Source organism: Phascolarctos cinereus, unplaced genomic scaffold (genome assembly GCF_003287225.1).
Source record: "Phascolarctos cinereus isolate Bilbo 61053 unplaced genomic scaffold, phaCin_HiC Scaffold_3;HRSCAF=262, whole genome shotgun sequence".
Classification (NCBI taxonomy): Eukaryota; Metazoa; Chordata; class Mammalia; order Diprotodontia; family Phascolarctidae; genus Phascolarctos; species Phascolarctos cinereus.
The window spans coordinates 30,786,354-30,812,230 of NW_027555736.1; the positions used below are offsets into that span (position 1 = coordinate 30,786,354).

A 25,877-nucleotide genomic window follows, 5' to 3' on the forward strand; every position below is an offset into this window, starting at 1 on the left:
TCAAAATGACTTATTTGCTCAGTCATTCTTAAAACAATATTGCTCTTACTGTATACAACATTCTCTTAGTTCTGCTCATTTTGCTCTTCATTATTTCGTGCAAGTCTTTCCATGTTTTTCTAAGATCCTTGAGCTCATCTTTTCTTACAGCACAGTAGTATTCTATCACAATCATATATCACAACTTGTTCAGTCATTCCAAAATTGATTGGCAACCCCCGAAATTTCCAGTTCATTGCCACCACAAAGAGAGCTACTATAAACATTTTAGAACACTAGGTTCTTTCCCTTTTTCCCTACTCATCTTTGGAAACAGACCCAGTAGTGGTATTGCTGGACCAAAGGGTATAGGCAGTTTAATAACTCTTTGGACATAATTGTGCAGATTGCTCTCCAAAATGGTTGGATCAGTTCACAATTCCACCAAGGATGAATTAGTGTCACAATTCTTCCACATCCCCTCCAACATTTGTTGCTTTCCCCTTCTATCATTTTAGCCAATCTGATAGGTGTAAAATGATATCTCAAGGTTGTCTTAATTCGCATTTCTCTTATCAATAATGACTTAGATGATTTTTTCATATTTATTAATGTCCTTTTAAGTCATATTGTCCAGAAGTGGACACAGGACTCACAACTGTTAACTGGAGGACAACACATTAGGAAGACAGACTTCTGTCCATGGGACTTACCCTCTCTACTATTTCAGATGTCTGCTCTCTCCTTCACTCCATCACACCTTTCTCTGCAGCATCCCCTCAGGGGAATGGTCACTACACTGTTGTACACCTTCAACAGAAGGTGAATTCTTTAGGTGGGGAGCCAGGTAGGGAGTTTCATTTTTTAACGTGCCCCTAGTGCCTAGCACTGAGCTTTGCACGGAGTAGGTGTTTAATAAACGTTTGTTTAGTCTAATGGGTTGGAATGGAATCCTATTGCATTGAGAGTGAGAGCCAATGTCTACCCCAAAGAAAAGAAGAGAGGGGAGGGGGAACCAGTTCCCTCCCCAGAGGAGGAGAGGGAGGCACGGGGACTCGCGGGAGAGGACTAACATTTTCCCAAGGAGGAGGAGAAGAACACTGGCTCTGGTGTCAGAGGAGCTACGTTCGAATCCTGTGACTTTTAGCCAGTCTCTTCTCCCTGGAACTCAGTTTCCCTATCTGTAAAAGCAGGGATTGGCCTCAGAGGTCCCTCCTGGCTCTAGAATCTGTGGTCATCTACCTTGGGGGCAGAGGGAAACCACTTTCCTGGGGGAGGGGGCTTCCCAGGACTCGCAAGCCCCCAGGAGAGGGGGAGGGAGGGTGGAAGAGGTGGGGTGAGGACAACAGCGGTGGGGTGGCTTTTGGGGGCACAGAACTTTCTCGGGGGGAGGAGGGAAAGGGGGAGCAGGACTGATCTTATCTTCAGGGTTGGGGAGAGATGACCGACGCCTCCTCCCAAGGGAAGGAGACCAAGGTGGGGAGGCGGGGAGGGGTACCAACTGTCTTCCCAGGGTGGGGCAGGGAGCAGGGGGAAAGAGAAGGGAGGAGGAAGCAACATTTCCCCCCGGGGCGGAGCTGGAGGGAGGCGGGCCTACGCCAGCCGAGGCCCCGCCCCCGGCCCTGCGAACGTAAGCCGCGGTCCTGGCCCCGCCCCCGCCCGCGGGAGGAGGAGCCCAAGGCCCCGCCCCCGCGCAGCCCTCTCCGGAGGGGTCACGTGCTGGCGGGGGGGGTGGGCGGCCGGCGGTCACATGACGGGGGCGCCGCTGGGCGGAGGGAGCCGGGGCTCGGGGTTTCCGTGCGGGGCGCGTGCGGAGCGGTGGCGGGCTTCACCATGGTGAGTGAAGGAAGGCGTCGCTGGGCGCGGGGCGCGCGAGCCCAACGGCCGGAGCCCTGCCCGAAGCGGAGCTGCCCATGGCCGGGCCCCCGCTGCCCTACCCCGGCCGCCTGTGGGCCCCCTGGCTGCCCCCGGGCTCGCCGCCTCTGCGGGCCCTCCTGGCCGCCGCCGCCGCCCCCTCGAAGGTAGCCCCGGGGCGGGGAGGGCCCCCCCCGGCACGCCGTGGGCGCCTCATAAGTGCTTCGTGGCTGGGCAGCGCCCGGGGAGGGACGGGAGCGCTCTCGGGGGGGGGGGCGGGCGAGCTGGAAGGGACCTGGGCTGGCGGTCAGAGCGGGCACACAGCAGGCGCTTAATACGTGCTGCCCGGCTTGGCAGCACTCGGGGGCTCCCGAGCTGCAGGTGCTTGGGGCCGTGGCTCTTGGAGGGCCCTGAGCTGGGAGGGACCCTAGGACCCTGCGTCTGGACGGGGTCCGGGGCGGCGGGAGCAGGGATCCTGGGCTCCGAGGCTTCGGAGCTGGTGGGTAGGTCCCAGGAGCACCTACTGTGTGTCTGGCGTGTGTACGTAATGGGTGTAGGTATGTGTGCGCGTACAGGATGTTCCAGAAGTAGAACTGCACTAACGCTTTTGGGACACCCTGTGTATGTAAAATAATTTGCAAAATAAATCCTTTGAGCAAGGTGCTAGCAGCTGGAAGAAAGGATCAGGAAAGTCCCTGTAGGGGGTCTTTGAAAGAAACTAGAGTTAAAAAAAAAGGCAAAGGTGAGGAAGGAGTGCATTCCAGGTATTGGGATCAGAGAAGGAAACTGAGGCCCAGAGAAGTGAAGGAAAATGGCCAGGGTCACATAGGTAACAGTAACTGGCCAAGTCTTCTGACTGCAGCTTCCATGTATATGGAGATTTCCTGACATGTCTTGATCCTTCAGAGCTGGGAGGTATTGACAATTGAAGAAATGGAGGGGAAATACTGTAAAAATGGGAAGCAGAAACTTTACACTTGACGGGGAAAACCGAGTTTGGTGTTTCTTTTTCTAAACAAATCACCGTTGCTCACTTGTGTAAACTTAAGTCTTTGAAATGAGGAAATGGCTCAAAAGGCAGACAGACAAAGAAATCAGAGTACTCCGTGTCCTTCGAAGGGGAAAGCTTACTAGATTGTGTCTCTGCTGAGCTTGGGGCTTGTCAGCTGCCTCTGCTAGGCTGAATTTCACTTGGGGTTATTATCCTAGGGCTTGGTTTTTGTATCAGTGGGCAGCAAAAAGGGACTTAACAGTCTGTTAATTCAAGTTTAGATTCATTATTTTTTTAAGTTTAGCTTTCTGTAAATGACCTCAGTTCATAATGTGACTGCTTGAATTTTTCTGCAAAAACTAAGATAACATAATTGTTCACTGTTTGAACTATTTCAGAAATCACAGATTGAGAGCGGCAAGCGACCTTGGAGGCTGGCTAGTCCAAACCCTCCTACAGATGAGAAATTGAAGCCTAGGGATGTTAAATGACTTCCTCAAAGTCACACACAGGTGGAATTTGAATTCTGGTCCTCTTACACCAGAGCTAGGGTGCTTCCTATTGTACCCATCTGCCGCTGTGTGCCGATTTTTTCTCCTTGTTCCTTAATTTGGCATTTTGTGTTTTCTTCTTTGTGTTAAGAAGGCCCTTCCGCACGTCTTCATTCTGTTTGGCAGTCAGTAAACATTAATTAAAGGGAGGCAAAGGAAGGTAAAACACCATCCCTGTCCCTGCTCTCAGGGGACTCACAGTCTAGTGGGGGAAACAATGTGTAAACATCGAGGTGCAAACTAAATACACAGTTGGAAATTATCAACAGAAGGAAGACACTCGAATTGAGGGGAATTGGGAAAAGCTTCCTGTAGAAGGTTGGGATTTTTCTGTAATATTACTTTTAATAGAATAATTGAAAGTGGTAGGTTTTTAATTTTAGAATGACTTATTGGGCAGCTGGTGTCTCAGTGGATAGAGCCCCGGGCATGAAGTGAGGAAGACCTGAGTTCAAATAAGACACTTATTAGCTGTGTGAACCTGGGCAGCTCACTTCGTCTCTGCCTCAGTGTCTAGCTGTAAAATGAGAATAACAATAGCTCTCACCAGCCAGGGTTGTTGTGAGCATCAAATGAGATAAATAGTTTTAAAGCGCTTATCCTGAACTTACTAAGCACAATGGACATGCTTGGTGGTGCAGTGGAAAGATCGCTGGGTCTTGAGTCAGGAAGACCTGAGTTCAAATCCAGCCTCAGACACTTACTGTGTGACACTGCGCAAGTCACTTAATCCTGTTTGCCTCAGTTTCCTCATCTGAAAAATGAGCTGAAGAAGGAAGTGGCAAACCACCAAGAAAACCCTAGATAGGGTCACGAAGAGTCAGACATGACTGAAAATGACTGAATAGCAAGAAAACATGCTTGTTCCCTTTTCCCTTTAAAATATTGAAAATAATAGAAAGGTAATGCCTAGAATCCTTTTTTTTTAAACTAGTAATCTTGTTTTTATACAAGAATTACACACACACACACACACACACTCTCTCTCTCACATGAGCACATGCATGCACATGTCTGACACACGTACCCCTTTAATGAGGTACATTCCCTGAAAAAAAACGATTGGATTACTGGATGGTTCCAACAGTGATTTGTAGGGGACATCCCAGATGTCTCAGTACTATTGCCCTGAGCCTCTTGGCCCCTGAGTATTTGCAAGGGTGTCAGTACCTTTCCTTGTCGACTTTATTTGCACTGTTAGAGTCGTGGAATGTTTTTCTCTTTGGCCCAGCTTTCCTTCTTTTTGAATCCCTTCTTATAGCTTCCTTTAAAAAACTCAACTTTGTAAACCTGAACAAGATCAGCCTGTTTGTTTTACTAAGTAAATCTAGTCCACTCTGTGGCTTTGAGAGTTTTCCTGATTGTTGTTCTCCATTGGATGGAGTTCTGCAGGCTCACAAATTCAGATAGCTAACATAACATTGAGGCTAGGATGGTGTCTGTAAAATTGTACTGGACATGGGGTTCAAAATGAGGTTCATGTCAGTTGTCAGTGATCTGGGTGTACATTTGGGAGGAGACTTGTAAAAGTGGTTCCTATCCAGGTACTCCATGTCATAATACTTTGCATTTATTTAATACTTCAGTGGTTCACCATACTTCCTGTCCCTGATCTCCTTCTCTCTGCTGTATGAGTTACTCTGTCTTCAAGTATGGACTTGCTTCTGAAAGCCGCCTCCTCCTCTGTGGCTGACAGGCGTGCTTAGGACCTCGGACTGACTGGGAAAGAGCTGGTGTAGTCTGTGGCCTTTGTTTAGTTTCTTTGAGCTTCAAACGGGATCTCAAAATAGCCTTCTGTAATTTCAGCAGTCGTCTGTTAGCCTCTAATAGGTGTGCGTGAAGCACCCGAGCCCTTTTAGCAAGCTCGATTTCCACTTAGTTTCCTTCCTCAGTTCCTTACCAGCCCAGACCATTTTGTTTATCTGTTCTTTTATGGTCTGTTTACATCTCTGGAGAGATGAGATTAGCTTTTCATCTGTCTACCAAAATTAGGCTTTCACAGGAAGGTTTAGTTAGTCAGGCCGTCCATTGGCTATGATTGGAGTTAGAATGAACTTTAAGGTTCCTTCCAGCTCAGAATCCCATGGTCCTGTTTTTGGAGAGCTGCATCTTGAATGGAGTTCTAGGAAAAGCTCAGTGAAAAGATGTGTTTCCTTTGATCAGGAATTTTTTCTTTTAACTCAGAGCTCTTTGGATAGCAAGAAAACATGAGGGAGGAGGCAGAAGGAGTACTGATCTTTGAAATGATCTGTAATAATAAATAACCTATGTTTTAGGTTCTTTTTTTTCCTCTTAATTTCTCTTAGAAGAGCTGTGAATAAAAGAACCTGACGTGTGTGAAAAGCTAGTGCCTTGGAGTTGGAGAGGCTGGCTTCAAGTCCAGGCCTTGGTGCGTTAGGCAGAGCACCGGCCCTGAAGTCAGGAGGACCTGAGTTCAAATCCAGCCTCAGACCAAACACTTCACACTTACTAGCTGTGTGACCCTGGGCAAGTCACTTAACCCCAATTGCCTAAAAAAAAAAAAAGAAAGAAAGAAAAGAAGCTTTGAAGGTCTGCAGAGTGCTTTTGTAACAACTAAGCTATGAGCCAAGCAGCATAAGTAGTAGGATACCCCCATTTTTCAGATGAAGAAACCGAGTGATTAAGTTCCTTGCCCAGGATCACCCAACTAATGAAAATCACACCTCTGTTTCCTGAAGTGCCCAAGTCATCAGCACCTTCTGTACTCCTGGATGTGGCACCTTAGGAATAAACAAGCAAGACTAAATCCTTCAGTGCATGTTTTGGAATTAGAACAGAAATGCAAATAGCAACATTTGGCATTTTGCAGATGGCAAATTCTTATACTGTTGCCTCTTCTCTTCCTCGTAGGGATTAGCATTAAAATCTGTGTTCTCTGAGGCCTTGTTCTGCACTGTAGGGAGGCCCTGGCATATGTGCAGCCCTGGGCAAAGGCTCTGGTCATGTTCATGAGGTTGTCTGTTTTCGTGCTTTTTACTGCTCTAGAATTTTACATTTGAGGAGGCGGAGGAAAATTCCTCCAGAAAGAACGTTGTGGGGGTGGAGTATATTGGCATCAACATCTTAACTAATTAGAAAGTTGGTGGGGCTCTTGAGGTTTGTAAAGTGTCATCTTGATTCATGGTTAGTTTAATTTTAAGTAAATTTGATTTTTTTACTTTTGCTAATTGAGTACTTAGTGAACTTTGAAATTATATATCCAGCTACAAAAATCTTAATAAAGGGGGAATTAATCCCCCCCCCACCAGTTTGAAACTTTATTTACCAAGCGTAGTTTAGGTTTATCAAGAAAAAGTGGGGCAGCTAGGTGGTGCAGGGGAGAGAGCACCAGCCTTGGAGTCAAGAGGACCTGAGTTCAAATTTTGCCTCAGACACATAACACTAGCTGTGTGATTGGGGCAAGTCACTTAACCCCAATTGCTCCCCCCCCAAAAAAAAGAAAAGGTGATTGTAATCTCAGCTCCCTTGCACTAACCAAAGCCAAGATGTTAAAAAGTACAGGTTACAGTATTTTAAATACCAAGAATATTTGGAGATATGTGTATTTATTTGGTCAGTAAATGAACAGTTCACATTGGTGGTTGGTTTTGAAGGAAAAGTTGTTTAAAGAGAGGAATATCTCTTATTTGGAGGATGTGTTTGTAAAATTAGTGTAAAAGAAACAACTATTGGCATCTGTATATATGGTTTTGGAGGCTGTTGGAAGACATCACCTTGGAAGTCTTTCAGAATACCGCAGGAGAGAGTTTGAGAGCTTATATGTGCGTGCGTGCGAGATCTGGGGTCTTCTGCAATATATAACAACAAAGAATTTTAGTCCAGTTCATTGGTCCGTCTGATGGAGGGAGGGAACTCTTGCATTTAGATGTTGCCTTATATTTTTCTGCATCTATGCCCTGATTTCTTGTTTAGATTGTCTGCTCCTTGAAAGCAGAAGCTGATGGAGCTTTTATTACCCCAGGACTGGACATATGCTTTGCATTCCAGAAATGTTTTCTGGTTAATGGTTGTTAAAAATATTCCATTCTCTAATTCTTGGGTAACAAAGCCCAATTTTCATGAGAATTCACATATGGTTTCTAACTTTAAAATGCTATCTTGGAATGTTGATGTTATCTAGACAGGCGATATGTAGCTAGCATCACAGAATTCTGGTGGAATTCTGTCAGCTTGCCTCCTAGAATCTGCCTCCTACAACTGGCCTTCAGATTTCCACATTAAAATAAAGCTAGCTCATTATTTGGACATAATGCTGTCAGCTAGGGCTGATACAGGGAAACCTGGTTATCTGTGTACCTGGAATATGTCAGCAGAAATAATGCCATGAGACCAGCATTTGACCTTTTTGATCCTTACCTACTTTGCTAGAGAGTGCCTGTCTGCGGATTTGGCTCACACGTCTTTTATGAGGTCAGATGAGGAGGGGATTCTCACCATTTCTCACTATGAGCAAACAGGTGACTTGCTTCAGGTCACAGAACTAGTTTCTGGGACTAGAATGCAGATTTCCTGTCTCCCAACCCCAGGCTTTTCCCACTGTGCTGTAGCACTTCCTATGAAGAGTATTCCTCTTGATGGTTGTCTTTATGTACGGTTCGTTGATTTTTCTATTATTAGGACAAAATATTCTTTACCAATTTAAAAAACAAACAAACATCTATAGGGGCAGCTAGGTGGCAAAGTGGATAGAGTACCAGCCCTGGACTCAGGAGGACCTGAGTTCAAATGTGGCCTCAGACACAAAACACTCACTAACTGTGTGAACCTGGGCAAGTCACTTAACCCCATTGCCTAGCCAAAAAACAAACAAACAGGTAAGCAGACAAACAAACAAAAACATTTACAGACAGTGGAGGGGCCTGGGTTTTAAATCCCAACTGAAGGCCCAATCAAAAATGATATGTGTAGCCCAGATGTTGTTTTTGTTTCCCACCAATGAATTTTGACACCCATGAGCATCAATTTCTGACATTGGTCATAAAGTATATAAACTTACAGCCCTCTGTAAGTATCTTTTAAAAAAATTAACCCATTAAAATGGAATTAGTCCTACTTATTCAAGAGCCAGTTTTGTTTACTTTATGTTCCCTCAATGAGAAAAGACTGACATATAGATAAATTTTATTTAAAAGTTTCGGTTACAGTGTATTTTATTTAACTACAGATGTAGTTCTATTTCTTACCACTTCCTTAAGCTCATCAGCATAAATTTCCTTAGTCTTTGTGGTAAATGGAAGTGGTAGATAACTTAGTTCAATTTGAATTATGAAGTATGCTAAAGAAAAAAAATATTCATTTGTTAGTGATTAGAATGTTTTTGTTTTTAATTTCAGAGTTTTCTTGGAGGTTTTTTTGGTCCCATCTGCGAGATTGATGTTGTCCTTAATGATGGGGAGTCACGGAAGATGGCAGAAATGAAGACCGAAGATGGCAAAATAGAAAAACATTATCTCTTCTATGATGGTGAATCTGTTTCAGGAAAGGTAAACTCTTTGTATGGGACTAGAACATTAGTATTTGTAGTTCCATGTTGACCATAAAAGATTTTAAAATGGTTTATTTTTGAAGTATGTTTGAGGTCTTTTATCCTCTTATGACTAAATTATTTAGGGTAGAATAGTTGGAGGGGGGAGAGGCTCAGAGGAAAAAGATAGGTTATCTAGTCTAACAGCCTTATTTGGCAGATGAAAAAACTGACGCCTTTATAGTTAAAGGACTTTTCCAAGGTCATACAAGCTGCTGAAGCAGGATTTGAACCCAGGTCATCTGGCTTCAGAACCTGATCCATTGTCCCTTATTTCCTGTTGTGTTACTCTCTGCACTGTTTCTCTTGGTATTTCATTTTCTTTTCCTGTGTCATGGGATTGTGGCCAGGTGTTTGAGATTCCCCTCCTTCCCACCCTCCTGTCTGCAGAGTTACCTTAGTGTTCAGAAAGAGAGTCACTTCTAATCTGTGGTAATAGGAGAGGAGTGGTCGAGCACAGATAATCATCATGGCCTTTTCTAGCCCCTGCCCTCCAACCCCACATTTAAGAAATAGGAGGGATCTGTAGAACAGCAGCTAAAATAGTCACAGAGCTGAGAAGCCCGGAGGGCTGCTTGACCTAGGGAGGAAAGGAAAGCCAAGGCGACCGGAAGTCAACCCAGCGGAGGTCCCACCCCAACAGGTGACTGGCAGAGAAGTCATCTTGTTTCCCTACCTAGAAGAGGCGGCCCAGCTCCTGCACAACCTAGCCTCTCGCCAAGCTTATAGAAGGCACTAAGTGAAGACTGCAAAACCGTGTTGCTATCTTTAGTCCACAAATGAGAAAACTCAGGCTCAGCGAAGGGCTGTGGCTCAATGAGTGTCCTGTTGTCTGTCTTCTCTTCAGAAGAGACCAGGTTGCCTGGCGTTCGACAGATCCTTGTGGATGAAGGGGGAAGGGAATGGTGTTAGTACTATATGGAGTGTGAGTTTTCTCTTTCTATCTTCCCACGTATTCATACAGAATCTTTTATGATTATGATTCTGGTCAGGTTCTTTACTTGTTCCAATAGGTTTTATTTTAAAATTCTTTACTTTGATGCCTTATCTTTTTTTCTCACTGTCATTCTGAATACCGTCCATTGGTTGACACTTCCCTTGTAACAATGATGTACCAGCAGCAGCAGCGTCCCAGTGACCACGAGCCACTGTGCCTTCCCCCTTTCCTGTGGTCTGTTCTCCAGGACCGTTTGATGTTTGACTGATTCGGAACTCAGCTTCCTTGTTCAGTGATCTTTTCATTTTCATTGTTCTAGGTAAAGCTGTTCTTCAAGACCTGCTGTCTTCATTCTGTATCAGCCCATACATCTCTTGCCATGTTTCTCCAGATTTCTGGGACTGATCTTTTCTTACTGTACCAATGATACCCTGTTCCCTTCATGTGCCATCATATTTCTAGCTGTTTCCCAGTTGTTGGGCACACATTTTGTTTTCAGTGCTTTGGCTCCTCAACAGTATACTGCTAGATCTTGGCACATAGCAAACCATCATTGTTGTTCTGAGTGTCCAGGAGTGAGACCCCTTGGTCAGAGGGTGTGGACACAACATGACTAACATGGAAATACGTTTTGCGTGATTGCACATGTATAACCTATATCGAATTGCTTGTAGTCTTGGGGAGGAGGGAGAGAATCTGGAATTCAATTTTAAAAAGTGAAATGTAAAAAATTGTTTTTACATGCAAGTGGGAAAAAAAACATTTTAAAATGGAGGGGGTTTGAGGAGTTCAGTGGCCTTCGCTCCCTTCCTGAGGGCTTTTTGGAGTAGTTGGACCAGTTCATGGTCCCCGGCAGGGCATGGTGTGCCCAGCTCCTCTCCCCTCAGCCCATCCACCATTTCTTGGGTCATCTTAGCTGATTCTCAGGGTACAGTATGAGGAAAACCGCTGCATTCTTTTAGTTAATTGTACTTCTCTGAGATTTGGAGCGTCTTCACGTGGCCACGGTCGTTTTCTTCTCTTCAAGATGGTTCCTATTTTGTCAGAGTCTTTGTCATGACCTGGTGTGGCCCAGAGGAATAGACACTGGGCAGGTGGTGGTGATGGAGTTCGGCTCTGCACCAAAGCAAGGAGGAATTTCAGCGGCTCCTTTGTTAGCAAGATCAGGGAGGAAGCTTAGTTTGGGGATCCTGAAGCATCCGCCAGCAAGCATTTAAGTGCCAGCTGGGTGCCAGGCACTGTGCTGAGTGCGGGGGAGGCAGAGAAAGGTCCAAGACTCTCCCTGCCCTCCAGGCGCTCCCAGTCTGATGAAGGAGACACGATATGGACAACTGTGCACATTCGAGCTCCGTAGAGCGTAAATTAGAGGTGGTCTCAGAAGGAGGGCCAAGACTAGGGAGGACTGGGAAGGGCTTCCTGCGCAAGGTGGGCCTTTAGGTGAGACCTAAGAGGGGCCAGGAGGGGAAAGCATTTGAGGCATCAGAGCTGGGAGGTAGAGTCTGGTGTGTGAGGAAGGGCCAGGAGGCCAGGGTCGCCCGTAGGGCCGAGGAAGGTGTGAGACTGCTGGGGGAGGAGCTGCACTCATAGGATTTCATCTTTGATCCTGAGGGTAGTTAGGAGCCACTAGAGTTTATTGAATGGGGAGGAGGGGAGTGACAGCCTTCTGTAGGATTTGGTATTATGTATTTGTTCTCAATGACCTTCCAGAGCGACCTTTCTCTTGGCATGAAACCCAAGGATTGCACGTGCCTTAGACAGCAGTAGATCCTGGGTTCAGATATTGGCTCTGTCATTTATGATGTGTGACCTTGGGCAAGTCATGCTACCTCTGGCCGGCACTAGATGACCTTTGAGGCCCCTTCTGGCTTTAAATCCCTGATTCTGTATGAGGTCTTTCATAAATAGTATGCTAAGAAATGAGCTCTTTTCCTGATTTGTTAGAGCAGTGACTATATTTTACATATCGATCCAATGTGGCAAATTCTGCCTAACAAAAAAAAATAATACCAGAATTGTTGATCATGAAGTTCTGTGTTGACAATATTATCTCCCCCATCCCTGTGTAGATTAGGTAAAAACCTTTTAAATCAAAGTGCTTAATTACTTCATTTGGGCAAGGACTATAGGGGTCATCTGCTCTTTCTCTGAGACAGGAGGAAACATGATGCAAAAGCAAGGTTGTATGTTCCTGAAAATACCTAGTTATATATTATGAATAGGCACAACATCTGCTGTAGGCACAGAAATGAAAATGGTATTAAGAGAAATGAAAATAAATATGTACTTGCCCCAGAAAAAGCTGGTTGTGATGGCATTCCCTTAACATTTGTTAAAACATTATGTCTTGGCAGGTAAACCTAGCCTTTAAACAACCTGGAAAGAGGCTAGAACACCAAGGAATTAGGATTGAATTTGTAGGCCAAATTGGTGAGTTTTAAAACATTATTTTTTGTTTGTTTTTGTTTGGTTTTTGGTAATTCAAGAGTGAGAGGAAGGCTTGTGTTGGAGTGATTGACTTCCTGCTTCTCCGAGAGGAATGGGAGAATTGATGTTGGGGAGAGAAGACACAGTTGGTAAATGTGCTAAGTGACCTCGTGAGAATAACCAGTCTTCCTAATCCTGGTCTTTGACTCGGAGATTAACTCTTTGGTTTTTCCTTACTGAACGTGAAAATGAGCTAAGAGGTGTTCCAACCACCAGCTTTGAAAGTGATCCGTTGAGTAGCTTACTACAAGTTGGCATTAGCCTCTCCTCACACTTGCTCCCTGTGCTGGTCAAGCTCATCGCCTCACGTTTGCCTGGACTCACAGATACCCAGAGTTTCACCCAGCAACGCAAAATCTGATCAGCACGATTCAGAGGAAGAGCTTTTGGCATCAGCCGCATTTCTTTAAAAGCTGTGTCTGAAACTAGCATCTTAACTTTTGTATCTTGAAGACATTTTTTCATGTTTTCCCTTCTGAATTTCTTATTTTTATCATTACTGAATCCTTATATTGATGATGGTGGTGGTAGTTGTCGTCTTACCAGCCCTATGCACACCCATATCCCACTGGCGTTGTGTAAAAGTACAGTATAGAGGGGTTTGTGAAATTTGATTTGGTAAAGCCCCTCATTTTTAAGTTATAAGTTCACAATGTAACAGGCCTTTTATACTGCTAGTTCTTAAGTATAAAAGTTAGAGATTATTTTCCTCCCCACTTGGTGTTTTACTACAGGAGAAAAAACACATTCCTGACCTCAGTGGCACTTTGTTCTTGGTATTGAATATATAGTAGATTTATTAAGATTGTCTGTCTTCCTGAGTAACAGCATTTTTGACCTTAAAGGATAACTTCAGGTGACTGCTGGTAATTAATGTTTTCACATTATCAAAATATGAGATCCCTAGAGGTATTTTTATGTAGCATGGGTCACTAAAATTTGTGCAATATAAATAACTTTTTTAGTTAGGCAACTATTATAGTGAGGAAGAATTTGATTCAGGTTTTTGTTAAAATGGGGAAAGCCCAATGGACTGATTGGAGGTAGCACTTGTAATCTTTATGAAGTCAGTGTTTAAAATAATTTGGTCGATTTCTGTTTCTCTTAATTTCTTAGAACTCTTCAATGACAAGAGTAATACCCATGAATTTGTAAACCTAGTGAAAGAATTGGCCTTACCTGGAGAATTGACACAAAGCAGAAGTTATGACTTTGAATTTATGCAGGTTGAAAAGCCCTATGAATCCTACATTGGTGCCAATGTCCGGTTGAGGTATGGATGTCACTGCACGCCTGAGCTTACCTTGATAACAAAAAGGCAAAACCAGAAAGTTGTCTGAGGCCAGTCTTTTACTTGTCTTTCTCTTTCTGCGGAAATTAAACAGAATGATGTTAGAACATCGGCCCCATCATTTTTGTAGCTAATACAGCTCTGGGAAGCAGGAACTTGTTCTCACTGAAAGCTCTGAGAATCACAAGCCTAGCCTGTCAAATTATAGTCCAGCTCTTTGGCAGTTTGGGTTGGGTTGTCCTCCTTGGAACATGAGGAAGGAAGTCTTAGGACCTTTTGGACATTGTATTCCATTCCATAGTGAGTTAGCTCCTCTGAGAGCGTTGATTTAGAGCTGATTGGACCATGGCAGTCAGCTAGTCCAGCGTCTTCCTCTTACAGTGGAGAAAATTGGGATCCACAGAAGTATGGTGACTTGGCCAAGGTCATACATGTAGTAAATGGGATGGCCAGGATGCAAACTGGGGTCTTGTGACTCTTAAGACCAACTCTTTTTGTATTATGCTGTGCTTAAAGTAACTTATGGAACTTGTTTTCCCAAGAATTTGTGCAGGCCAGAAAGCCAGGTAGATTGAAGAAAGGTTTAGAGAAGGAGTTGGAGATTGGGGAGTTGCCTCCTGGATCTCCAAGGACCATGTCACAGAGAGGAGCTGCCATGCTTTCTGCATCCTTTGGCATCCTTTTGGGGCCATCCTGAAACAGGCTGGAGGTGGGGAGCCTAGTATTGCCTGGGTTCTCACATTACCTTCCATCTCACCTGTTTCATGGTGTTTGCTGTTTCGTATTCTTGTCTGGTAACTTCTCAGATGTTTTTTCTTTGTGTCGTTCCTCCCCCATGAGATACCATAAAATGAAAAGTCACTCATCTTTTGTTTGACCGTTTTGGTTTTAGCTTCCCAGTCTTGTTTCTGATTTGAATTTTAAACCTTTTCATTTTTTATCCGCAATTGTTCCTTCCTCAAGTTCATCCAAAGTGACAGAAACCTGAGGTAAGGGGAGGGCTGGGTGGGCTACAGAGAGGCTCCTGTAACTCAGTTTTTTGAGTCGTTAACACGTTATTTTGAATAAATTCTCAAATTAGAAGTTTTATTAAATGACACTTGATTCTAAAATAATTCTGGCAAGAGTTGGGCATAAAGGCTGAAGTCCAGTTAATGGTTTTTTTGAGTCAAAATATTTAAATTAATGCTAGAAGATTTAACTCCTCTTCCCCGTTTACTTTGTAGGTATTTTCTTAAAGTGACAATAGTCAGACGACTGTCAGACTTGGTAAAAGAGTACGATCTTATTGTTCACCAGCTGGCCACCTACCCCGACGTCAACAACTCCATTAAGATGGAGGTGGGCATCGAAGACTGTCTGCACATAGAGTTTGAGTATAATAAATCCAAGTGAGTGTCTTTTCCCAAAAAGGAAGCCACCCCAGAATTCAAAGAAAGATAATTAGGCCACCTCAGTTACTCAGAGTGTGAAATAAATTAGTTTACTGGGTGGGGGCTACTAGAAAGCAACTCAGACTCTGGTGGCATAAAAATGTCGATGTTCAGAAATAGTAAAGAGGAGGCTTAGAGTCCCGGTGCTCCTTTTCAGGCAGAGACATTGTTTTAATCCAGCCATGAAAGTGCTTGGGATATTGGAATTACTTGAAGGAAAAATAGTAATGAAGATACAGAGAAGAGCCCAGCGGAGCCGAGTTTCTGATCCTGGATTGTTTAAAAAAAAAACAACAACAAAAACATACACACAAAAAAACCCCTAATAGATTCAATAATTGGGCATTCCTAGTGTGGTACTTTATTAGTTACTAAATAAACACTGCAGAAAGAGAAATCTTCTGCCCACCTTGGCTCTCTGTTTTTCTTCAGTTTTTAAGTTTTCTGAAGTAAAAGTAATTTGAGGATAGATTTGGAGCTGGAAAATTGAGGCTACTCCTGTGCTTTATTGGTAAGGGAAATGAGGCCCAGAGACAGAGTGCTTCTTCAGGGTCACACAGCCGGCCAGTGGAGCTAGCTGATGGGAACCAGATTGGAACCAGATTTTTCTGACTCCCAAGTCCATTGTCCTGGATGTGCTACCCTTGTTGCCTTCTGTTAAAGCAGCCTTGTAAATAAGCATCAGAAATTGACCAGTTAGCAGTTGGCCTCTTGGAGATAAAATGAAACGAAATGCTCTCCCTTTGCTACTCTTATGTATAGATTACTTTGTGTTTTAATATGTGGCTACATCTAACCATATAGTCTTGCTTGCAGTAGAGTGATGATGACTGAAATTTCCAAGCTTGAATTTGTCGAGACAGTTCTTCATTGGTATAATGAACATATACTGTAGAAAAACAGCATGTTACACTTAAACCTAATATCTTAATTAAATAAATCAAATAATTAAATAAATAAATAATAAAAATATGTCCTTTTTTCCCCCCGAAGGTATCATTTAAAAGATGTGATTGTTGGAAAAATTTATTTCTTATTAGTGAGAATAAAAATTCAGCATATGGAATTACAGCTGATAAAGAAAGAGATCACAGGGATTGGTAAGTTGAAAACACTCGTCAGTCAAGTGTCCCACCGGATCGGATTGGAGCACAGTTCAGATTTCTTAATGTGGTTCATTTGAAATCTGAACAAATTTGGCCTGAAGTGTAAAATAGAAGAACCCCAGTTAGGCCCCTCTGTTTAGATCCAGTGGTACTTCTCTCTAGTTTGTTGTGCTTGGATGGGAGGTAACCTTGTCACATTTTTCAAGACCTTAAGAGCTCTCCTTGTAATTCCAGGTCAGACTTTAGAATTGAATTCTATGCTTCTCCTAGGCTTCCATCTTTAGTGTTGCAAGTCTTGGTCCTTATAGTCTAATGTCAAAGGTGAGGAACTCATCTTTTTGGAGGTGTAGGAAAGGGGTGGAGAGGTTGGCATAAACCAAAAGGAACCGAGTGTTCAGTCTGCAGCAGGATAGTTTTCTTTGCCAGAGTAGATATCTAGCTCATTGGAAATCTGAGATAAGATAACTTTGTGTATAGAAAGGAAATTTTACAATTGTTCTTAGCATTTCCTTGTATGAATTGTGTCTGCTTGCATAGAGACAAGAAATGGTGGTGATGGTTATAGGAAGGAAAAAGACCTGGGGAAGAAGGGAGCAAAACCTGAACAGCACAGATAGCCTATTAATTACAGGCCCAATATGGTTGTTGTCCAAGCGTGGCCGGAACCCTGTCGAATGAGAGTGCTGACTCGCCAGAATTAATAAAAGCAATGGAAAAGGGTGAGGCAGGAGGCGGGATGTTCTGGAGATGTTTTAAATTAATGCCATTGCGCTTGTGTGACCAGGACCCAGCACCACGACAGAAACAGAGACCATTGCCAAGTATGAAATCATGGATGGGGCCCCAGTCAAAGGTAACTTACTCTTCCTTTTTCTTCATTTTCTTTTGTTACAAATGAGGAATGGTTATGATTTTATTATGATTTTAACCTGAAAATATTTGTTTGCTCTCTGCCTCAAACCTGGATTTTGAACTAATCTTTGTTTTTACATAAAATCCATTGGCACAAATCTACTGAGAGCCAGCCCCATATTGGAGCCTAATTCCATGCCTATCTCTAAGAGAAGAAGAGGGTTGGCATTTTGGGGGGCTGGCTTTCTGCTCAGCAGTCTTGCTTAGGTGGCTGTGTACAAGACCTTATGGTAGGCATAAGATACCCCCGTCGCCCTGGAGCTTCCTCAAGCAGACAAAGGTGATCAGACAAGTCTGCAGATGTCCCGGGCAGCCCTGGGTCTGAGCCAGAGGTATCGAGACGGGGCTGTAGGACTTGAGGGTAGGGAGAGATGGAGATTCCTTAGCAAGGGAGTTTCTTTTCTGTGGCTGATTGATCAGCTTTGGGGAGGTGTTTCCCTCCCTCAGTCTGTCACAATTACAGGGTTATGATAGGTCATCTTGGCTACCTTTCTGAGCTGTAACACACTTCACTAACCGCTTCGGTCAGGTTGAGGCTCACATTAGAGATGGCCAAGGCTCCCTCTCCCTGCAGCCGGCCAGGCAGCGTGCCTGTGCGAGCTCATGAGAGGCTGACCCCTACCAGTGGGAGTCGCCTGAGGAGGGCATTGGTGCAGGGCGGCTGCCTGGGGCGGCATGTTGCGCAACGATGGAGCGGCCACATTTGCCACCTTATCTCTGGTGCTTCTGACCATGGCAGCTTGTGCTTGAGTAAAGTCAGGGTCTAACATGCTTTGGGAGTAGAACGAGAACTGTGTGAAGAAGGGTTTGGGTGACAGCCTCTCCTGCTGGAGGCGAGCAGATGCTGCTCTTCTCTTCTCTCCTGGTTTTTTATAAGGGTCAGTGGAGCCTCCACATCAGTAAAGAGGGATACATGGCATATTTTGGTCCTAATGTTTAAAGTAAATTTAATTGATAGGAACAGTCTCAGCCTGCACATGTGATTCCCTTGGTGTGAGCTAGTACTGCGGGAAGTACCTCCAGAATTGTTGGCCAGGGCCGCAGTCCTGGGTGACATGTGGCTTTCTCTAGTGACATTGTAGGATTATTTTTCCCCAGCAAAAATAATTATCTTTTTCTTAAGGTGAATCAATCCCCATAAGACTCTTTCTAGCGGGATATGACCCAACTCCAACAATGAGAGACGTGAACAAGAAATTCTCAGTACGCTATTTTTTGAACCTAGTCCTCGTGGATGAGGAAGACAGACGGTACTTCAAGCAGCAGGTACGTGCGTTGCTGGCTGATGTCTCGTTCTCGGTCACTGTGGAGGTAGGGGGTCGTGGGCAGATGGGGTGAGGCGAGCAGAGCTGCCCACTTCATTCAGAGCAGCTCAGGTGCCATCCATCCATCCATTCCACAGAACTACTGAAAACACTTTGATTTAGACTCTGCCCCCTAAATCAGCGACTCGGGTTTCCAAGGCTTCAGTGAAGTTGTTGAATGTGTGTGGCTTGTACTCAGCTGCAGTGAGTTCGAGTGGTGGAAGTGTCCATCCGGTGCGTCTTTCAGCCGTCAGGCACAGTCTGATTCCTGGGCTTTTATTTCAGCTCTAACTAGGGTAATTTCACAGATGAATTGGTTTTCAGTCTGAACCCTAAGTAGACTTTCTCCAGACTTTCAATAGTGAAAACTGAAGGGAGGTAAGAGACTGGTGGCCTTTTATGAAGACAAAATGAACAAGTATGCATGAATTTGCGGGGGATAAGAGGAAGTGGAAGTGTGGGAGCCTGCAATGGAATGGGAAAGGCGAGGCAGATGTCTGACCAGGTGAATTGGCTTCTGCCTGAGAACACCAGAGAAGTTGGGAGGTGTTGCCTGGATGACCAGTTCCCAAAGGAACCTGAGGACTCAGGGCAGCTGGGTGGCACAGTGGAGTTAGGAGGACCTGAGTTCAAATCCGGCCTCAGACACATAACACTTACTAGCTGTGTGACTGTGGGCAAGTCACTTAACCCCGAAGGGGAAAAAAAAGCAACCAGAGGCCTTGAGGCCATTGAGTCATATGACAACACCCCAGACGGGAGGCTTTGTTGAAGCTGCTCTTTGGGAATTGCCTTCAGAGCATTAATAGCCTCAATGGTCACCCGTTTTTATCTTCTGAGGGACGGATTGGACTTGGAGAAACAGGCAAGTTAGTCAGGAAGCAGTGTGGCCAAGTGTGGCAGGCTCCGAATTAGCAGTGACCATAAAGTGGCCAAACTGGTTTTCTTGTGGGTGGCTTTTGAGCTGAAATCAGTTCTAACGTAGCAGCAGCTCCAGGAATGTTTGTGTAGTAGCAGTGTCACTGGAGGGAGTCCTTGTGTGGCTTTGAAGGCCAACCCTCGGGGAGATGGGCCTTGTGAACCACTTATTTGTTTTAGAGTTCAGAGGAAAGAAAAATCAGCACAGTCCAGCATGTAATCTGAGATTTTATGGATGAGGTAGGATTTCATCCCTTGGAGGATCTGGAAGGATTTAGATGAGGAAAGAGGCCGGGAGGTAAGAAAGTACAGGTCAATTTAGGGGATAGTGAGTAAACCAGATTGACTAAAGGGGAGGGTTAGTGTAGGGGAGTGGGAAGGAGGCAATGCTGAAACGGCAGCCAGGGACTAGGTTATAGAGGGCCATGTGAAAAATGGATTCTTTATGGTTGCGTGTCCCTTTCTTTTCTGGCTGTCTCCTTCCTCTTTTATCCAGTAAGTTTATTTCTTATAACAAGAAATTAAAGAAAAACTTATAGTAAAATAAATTAACATGTCACCTGACGTGTTGACAGTACATATAGTATTACCCAACCATAGTACCTTGATGGCTTCTGCAAAGAAGAGAGTGGGAAGTCTGTTTTCTCAGCTCTTCTCTAGGACCAAGCGCTTGAGTCCTGGGCAAAGGAAGTTGTGTTGTCTTTATTCTGTGGGTATTGTGGAGCCAATGAAGGTTTCTCAGAGAGTACATGACAAAGACACGTTTTAGGAAAACTAACATTGTATGCAGGATAGATAGAGAGGGTGCTGTGGGTAAGAAGGTGGAGGTAGGAGTTTATTAAGGTGGTTGAAGTCACTAGGACAATTCTGCAGAACCTTGTACTTGGGGTTGGGGGACACTCGATAGACGTTGAATTAGGATGTTTCGGAAGGGACAGACTTTACAGTTATTTCAGAGGAAGAATAGACAAGGCTTGGTGACAGACTGGATATGAGGGCAAGGGATAGGAAGAAGTAAAAAAAATGCCTGTTGACATTTGGGAAAAGTTTAGTTTTGTTTTAGACAGATTTAAGCTAACGGTAGGATTGGTTTTGAAGATGACCTCCCCTTCTGTCTTCTCTGGCAAATTGTCTCCTCAATCAGCTTCTCCCCAACTAATCTTCAACCTCTTTCCTACTACTTTTGACTTCAGTCTCCCCAAGCTTTTAAAAAAAAGAATCTTCTCTTGACCATAGCAGCTTCTCAGGCTGTCATGAGCTCTCTTGGGTTTAATTACCATCTCTCTGCAGATCTGTTTATCCAGCACTAACCTCTTGCTCCCAAACTGCCCTTTGGAAATTTCAAATTGAATGGCCTGGAGACATCTCATACTCGATCTGTCCAGAACAGAGTCCATTGTCTCTTTCCCCCGACCACCTATTCTTTCTGTCTTCCAAGCTTATAACCTTGTTGTTATCGTTGTCCCTTTGCTCTTCCTTGGTCCATGTGTTCAGTTAGTTGGCAGATCTTTCCATTCTGTGTCCACACTATCTCTTTCATCCAAGCCCTTCTCCTACTATGCCCCCAGCTAGGCTTGGGCCTTTAGCATCTCTTTTCCTGGGCTGTTGCAGTATTTTCTTGTTGGCCATTCTGCCTCGAGTTTCCCCCCTACTCTAGTCCATTCTCCATTTAGCTGCCAGAGAGATTTTCCTTAAGCCCAGATCTGACCACATCATCCCCACTCATTCAGCTCTAGTGTCCCACCTCTAGGATCAGTTACAAACCACTGTTAGGCTTTTAAAGATGGCCCCAGCCTACCATTGCAGCCTCTGTGGGCATTACTCCTACTCTCACATGCTCCCATCCCTCCCAGATGGAGGGGCTGGCTTTCTTTTTGCTCCTGGCTCCTGTCTCTGGGCCCTTGCATGTTCCATCCCCCATGACTGGAATGCGCTTGCTCTCTTCCCTAGAGCCACAGCTGCTCCCCCTGCCAGTGCCCTCCCTGAACACTGCCTTAGATTTATTCCTGGGTGTTTGGGATCTTTATAGATGTAGAGTGTCAACTCCTGGAGAGTGGGGATTGTTTCATTCTGGGTCTTTGTTGCCCTAGTGCTTTGTATAGTGCCTGGCACATAGTAGGTGCTTCATAAATGCTTGTTGATTGAAGTAAGTTCCAGACACACACATAACTCTCAAACACAGTCCCATCCACAAAATGTATCAATGTTCCGGCATTTGTTTTTACCAGGAGATCATCTTATGGAGAAAAGCTCCCGAGAAGCTGAGGAAGCCGAGGACAAACTTTCACCAGCGCTTCGAGCCTCCTGAGCCGCAGGCGTCTGCCGAGCAGCCGGAAATGTAAAGGCAGGAGGAGAACGGAGGTGGGGAAGGGCAGGCTTTCTGGCTCCAGCAGTCACAGCCTGCGCAGGACGAGGCCTAAGACTCCTTGCCTCGCCCTCTCTCTGGCCACGCTCACCTGTTTTGTGGCACTACTAACCGGTCTCAAAGGTGTACATCCAGTTACAAAGTGCTTTCTCTGAAACACTGGAGCTTTCTGAAGCTGCCGTCTCTCTCTCTCTCTCTCTCTCTCTCCTTTTAAACTTCACACTTTGATTTGATCACATGCACTCAGATATGCATAAGCTTAAACATTAAACACGTCCCTGTGTGTAGGCTGGCGTTGTGTCATTTTGTTCTCTTTCTCTAGGATGTAGATCATGAATCTTCCTGCCCCATCTCCATGTCACTGGCTCCCTCTCCTTCTCTGCGGAACCCGAGACTTGTGTGTTCAGCAGATGAGAGCTTGGCCGCGAGGCTGTGCAGGCCGCCCCGCTCGGCAGCGGTCCCTGACCGGAGGACTCCATCCAGTCTGGCGGGTGTTGGAGGGGCCCGGGACCAGTGTTGTCCCGAGCCTTCTGGGTCTGTGGCGCTCTACTCGGGGAGCTTCTCACAACCTCTCACATAACGGGGGGAGGGGGGGAGGGGGTGATTGCCGTCTTATGCCCACAATTTCTTTTTTTGCTGTTAAGTCTTCAGCTCTTGCATTGGCACCACAGTAGTAGTTTTCCTGTGGTGTGTTCTATTTGTGTTTTAAAATTTCTAATGTTCATATGAAATTTTTTCCCCACAGATACTTTAAGGCATTTTATTTTTTTAAGTTTTAGGGAAAATTTGGCTGTGGGAAAACACTAATTCTTCCATTCACAAACTTCTCGATTGTTGGGGTAGGTGGACTTTGTATCATCTCCAGTTTGTGTCTGGTTAAACGTACTCCCATTAAGCTGCAGCTTTGGCCAGTCCGAACTCAGATTTGACAAGCTCACTAGCCTCTCTAGGAGACACACCCAGTGTCCTCGTCTCCGTTCTGTTTCACGCTGAATTCAAGTCGTCCTTGGTTCAAGGACTCTCAAAGCTGGCGCAGTTGTGAGCTGGGTTTGGTTTGGATCCACGTGGTAGAGGCACCGGGCTCGTCTGAGCCACAGAAGCCACCTGCACTTGAGGCTCACAACCCAAGACGTGGACTGAACACAGTCCCTTCTCATGCTGTCTGAGAACTGCTTTCCTCCGGTGGCACCCTGACCACCTCCTCTTACTGCAGTAGATGCGCTCTGGGAACATCTCTTTTCAGCATGGATGTCTGGGGGTGGAAACAGATGGATTTTTTTTTTCCTCATGTAAGTGCCTGTTCAGAAATTAAAAAAAAAAATTTAAAATGCCAAATATTTTCATGGTCACTTGCATGTAGTAATCTAGAAACTGTTTGAAAAGATTTTGAAAACTGATTGTATTTAACCAGCCTAAAATTGTGCAACCATGTATAATAAAGAATTTGAAACCGATATTGAGCTGCTATTTGAATGATTAAAAACAGCTGTATTCTCAAGAAGCCTGGTCTCCTTTCTTAGCCGTTGCGGGGTTGGTCAATACTGTCTTACATGGGAACCGTGAATGTTTGTCACGTTGTAAAGATGGACTGACTTTACTACAAGTTAGGAGGCTGTTTCTGGGACAAAGAGCAATTTTATTTAAATGCTGCTATTAATTCAGCTGGTCTTTGGCAGGCCCCAGGCTGTGGCAGGTGCTCACTTTTGAGTCTAGAAGTGAGGGGATCAGACCTGCAGAGCCTGGCCAGGTTTGGAGGGGCTTATCAGCAAGGCTTGGCACAGACCGAGTGACTTTTTTGACCACAGCCACTCCTACAGTGAAGGCCCAGAGGGATTGTCACCTCTAAGAGTACCTACCCTAACAAAAGTAGGAGTTCTTGGGGTGCTTTCAGTTTCCCTGTGACTTGAACGCATATATGAATGAGCTTGTTTAAAATTCATAGGATTATATATGAGGCACTTACCTTTTGACAACCAACTTGAAGAATGAAGATTTTTAATAAAAACTTGGATGATCTGGGCTATTAGGGCTGTTAATTAAACTGAACCCTGGCAGCGAAAGAGATGGCCGAGACTGATGGCTGTTTCATGTTGGTTTGTAAAGGGAAGGGGTCCATACCGAAGTCTACTTTTTTATATGGACCTCCCTAACATTTATACAGAGCTGTGAGGCTTAGGAGGAGGTATTTGCCTTGCAATGATCCTGTGTTTCTCTTGCTGTTAACTCTCTTCTCATTATCACTGCCCCCCTCACCTGCCTGGTGAAGGAAGGTCCCTGAAAATATTAGCATCTCCATCCCACAGAGGAAGGAGCTTGGGCTCAGAAGTTGGGCAGCTTGGCCATGTGCCTAAGGTCACACCACTGGTAAACAGCAGTAAGGGTTGAAGTCAGCAAGCACTGCTGGGCCTCTCCCTCACCCCTACAGCCCACTGGATAAAAATCCAAGTGGTTTCAGGGGTGACCTGACTGTACAGTAGGTTATGAATACCCACTCATAACTCCTTCACGTGGTGTATATATAATGGTTATCAACAAACGCCACCCAAATGGTCTCTGGAGAGCAGGGCTAGCATTCTCTCAGGCTCCACACCTTGGAGACATCTTGACCACTTTCTGTCGTCATAGTCCAGAGTCTGCCAGTTCTTTTGTCTCTTCCACCCATCCCCCTGCCCCCAACCTTTCTATCCTTGAAATCCATCCAGCATTCCACTGTCAGGTTAGGATTCCTTTAAAAGGGAGGCAGCATAGCCAAATGGGAACAGCACAAGATTTGGAATCAGAGGCCCTGGGTTCAGATTCTGCCCTGCCGCTTGCTACTTGTGTATTATGATGGCCAATTTCGCTTTTGTGCGTGTTCAATGTGTATTCAAGATAAATTATGAGACCCCTGTGCCCAGAACGAGTCCTTTCACAGCTCCCTGCCCTATTTCTCTCTCCTGCCCTTCAGACTTGGGTGCTTCCTGCCTGAAGCATGAGTGACCCCCTGAGGTTCCTTGAGGTAGATGCCATTATTATCCCCACTTTACAGGTGAGAAAACAGGCAAACAAGTGACTTGATAATGTTTTATGTTACTATTATGCTTTTAAGTCCTTGGATTGTAATTTTGGGAAACCGTTGTATAAGAAATGCTGTTAGCTTTTGGAGGTGTCTTTAGATCCTTGCATTGCTGTGATGAGCCAAGTCTATCAAAGTCAGTCATCCCATAATGTGGCTGTTACTGGGTGCAGTGTTCTCCTGGTTCTGCTCACTTCCCTCAGCATCAGACCCTGCAAGTCTTTCCAAGTATTTTTGAAGTCTGCCTGCTCATCATTTCTTATAGCACAACAGTATTCCATTACATTCACATGCCACAACTTGTTCAGCTGTTCCCCAATTGATGGGCATCCTCTCAATTTCCAATTATTTGCCACCACAAAAAGAGCTGTTATAAATATAAATATATATATTTTTTGCTTTTGTTGGCTAGGCAATGGGGTTAAGTGACTTGCCCAGGGTCACACAGCTAGTAAATGTCAAGTGTCTGAGGCTGGATTTGAACTCAGGTCTTCCTAACTCCAAGGCCAGAGCTCTATCCACTGCCCTACTATAAATATTTTTGTACATGTGGGACCTTTTCCCTTTTTTATGATCTCTAGGATACTGTGGAAAATGCTGTCCACACCCAGAGAAAGAACTATGGAGTCTGAATGCAGATAGAAGCAGACTGTTTGCTCTCCTTTTCCTTTGTTGTTTTGTTTTATTGCTTCTTTCTTGTGGTTCCTCCCATTAGTTCTAATTGTTCTTTACATCATGACTACATCATGCTTAACATGAATGTATATGTAGAGCCTATATCAGATTGTATGCCATCTGGGGGCGGAGGAGACAATTTTAAACTCAAAATCTTATGGAAGTAAATGTTGAAAACTAAAAATAATTATAAAAAAAAAAAGAAGAAAAAGATAAAAGAAAACAAAAAGAAATGTTATCTTCCTAACTTTGAGCTGTTACTTTTTGGGAGAATTTTGCAGAGTGCTCTTCTGATCCTAGGCTGTTTCTCATATTCAAATGAATATGTTCTGGTTTATTAAAGTTACCTTGTTACCTTGGGAAGTTGTCTTCCCTACAGACCTTGGCGGCCTCTGAATTTTCTACCCTGATAAGATGCACCGCATCTTACCAAAAAATGGAGCTGCTTGGAAAGAGAAGGTGACCAGGTCTTTCACA

At 44.6% G+C, this 25,877-nt stretch overlaps 1 protein-coding gene across 2 annotated transcripts; it reads left to right on the forward strand.

Annotated features, from left to right (window-relative positions):
• Nucleotides 1-1,677: 1,677 nt before the first annotated feature.
• On the forward strand, nt 1,678-23,124 carry VPS26A (VPS26 retromer complex component A). 2 transcript variants are annotated; one of them, XM_020975157.2, is made up of 9 exons: nt 1,678-1,815; nt 8,730-8,879; nt 12,209-12,284; nt 13,458-13,614; nt 14,859-15,023; nt 16,059-16,165; nt 16,956-17,024; nt 18,207-18,349; nt 21,534-23,124. In XM_020975157.2, exons 1-9 carry the CDS (start codon nt 1,813-1,815, stop codon nt 21,645-21,647), a joined length of 984 nt encoding a protein of 327 aa, XP_020830816.1. In that variant the 5' UTR covers nt 1,678-1,812; the 3' UTR covers nt 21,648-23,124. The 2 variants fall into 2 exon arrangements, with proteins under 2 accessions (XP_020830816.1, XP_020830815.1); XM_020975156.2 differs by lacking the exon at nt 1,678-1,815 and adding an exon at nt 1,826-2,000.
• The last annotated feature ends 2,753 nt before the right edge of the window (nt 23,125-25,877 follow it).

Coding starts and splice junctions, on each gene's coding strand:
- VPS26A (XM_020975156.2), top strand. CDS start 1,893: ATGGCCGGGCCCCCGCTGCCCTACCCCGGCCGCCTGTGGGCCCCCTGG. Junction 15,024..16,058: donor TTTGAGTATAATAAATCCAA/GTGAGTGTCTTT, acceptor TTCCCCCCGAAG/GTATCATTTAAAAGATGTGA. Junction 18,350..21,533: donor GACGGTACTTCAAGCAGCAG/GTACGTGCGTTG, acceptor TGTTTTTACCAG/GAGATCATCTTATGGAGAAA.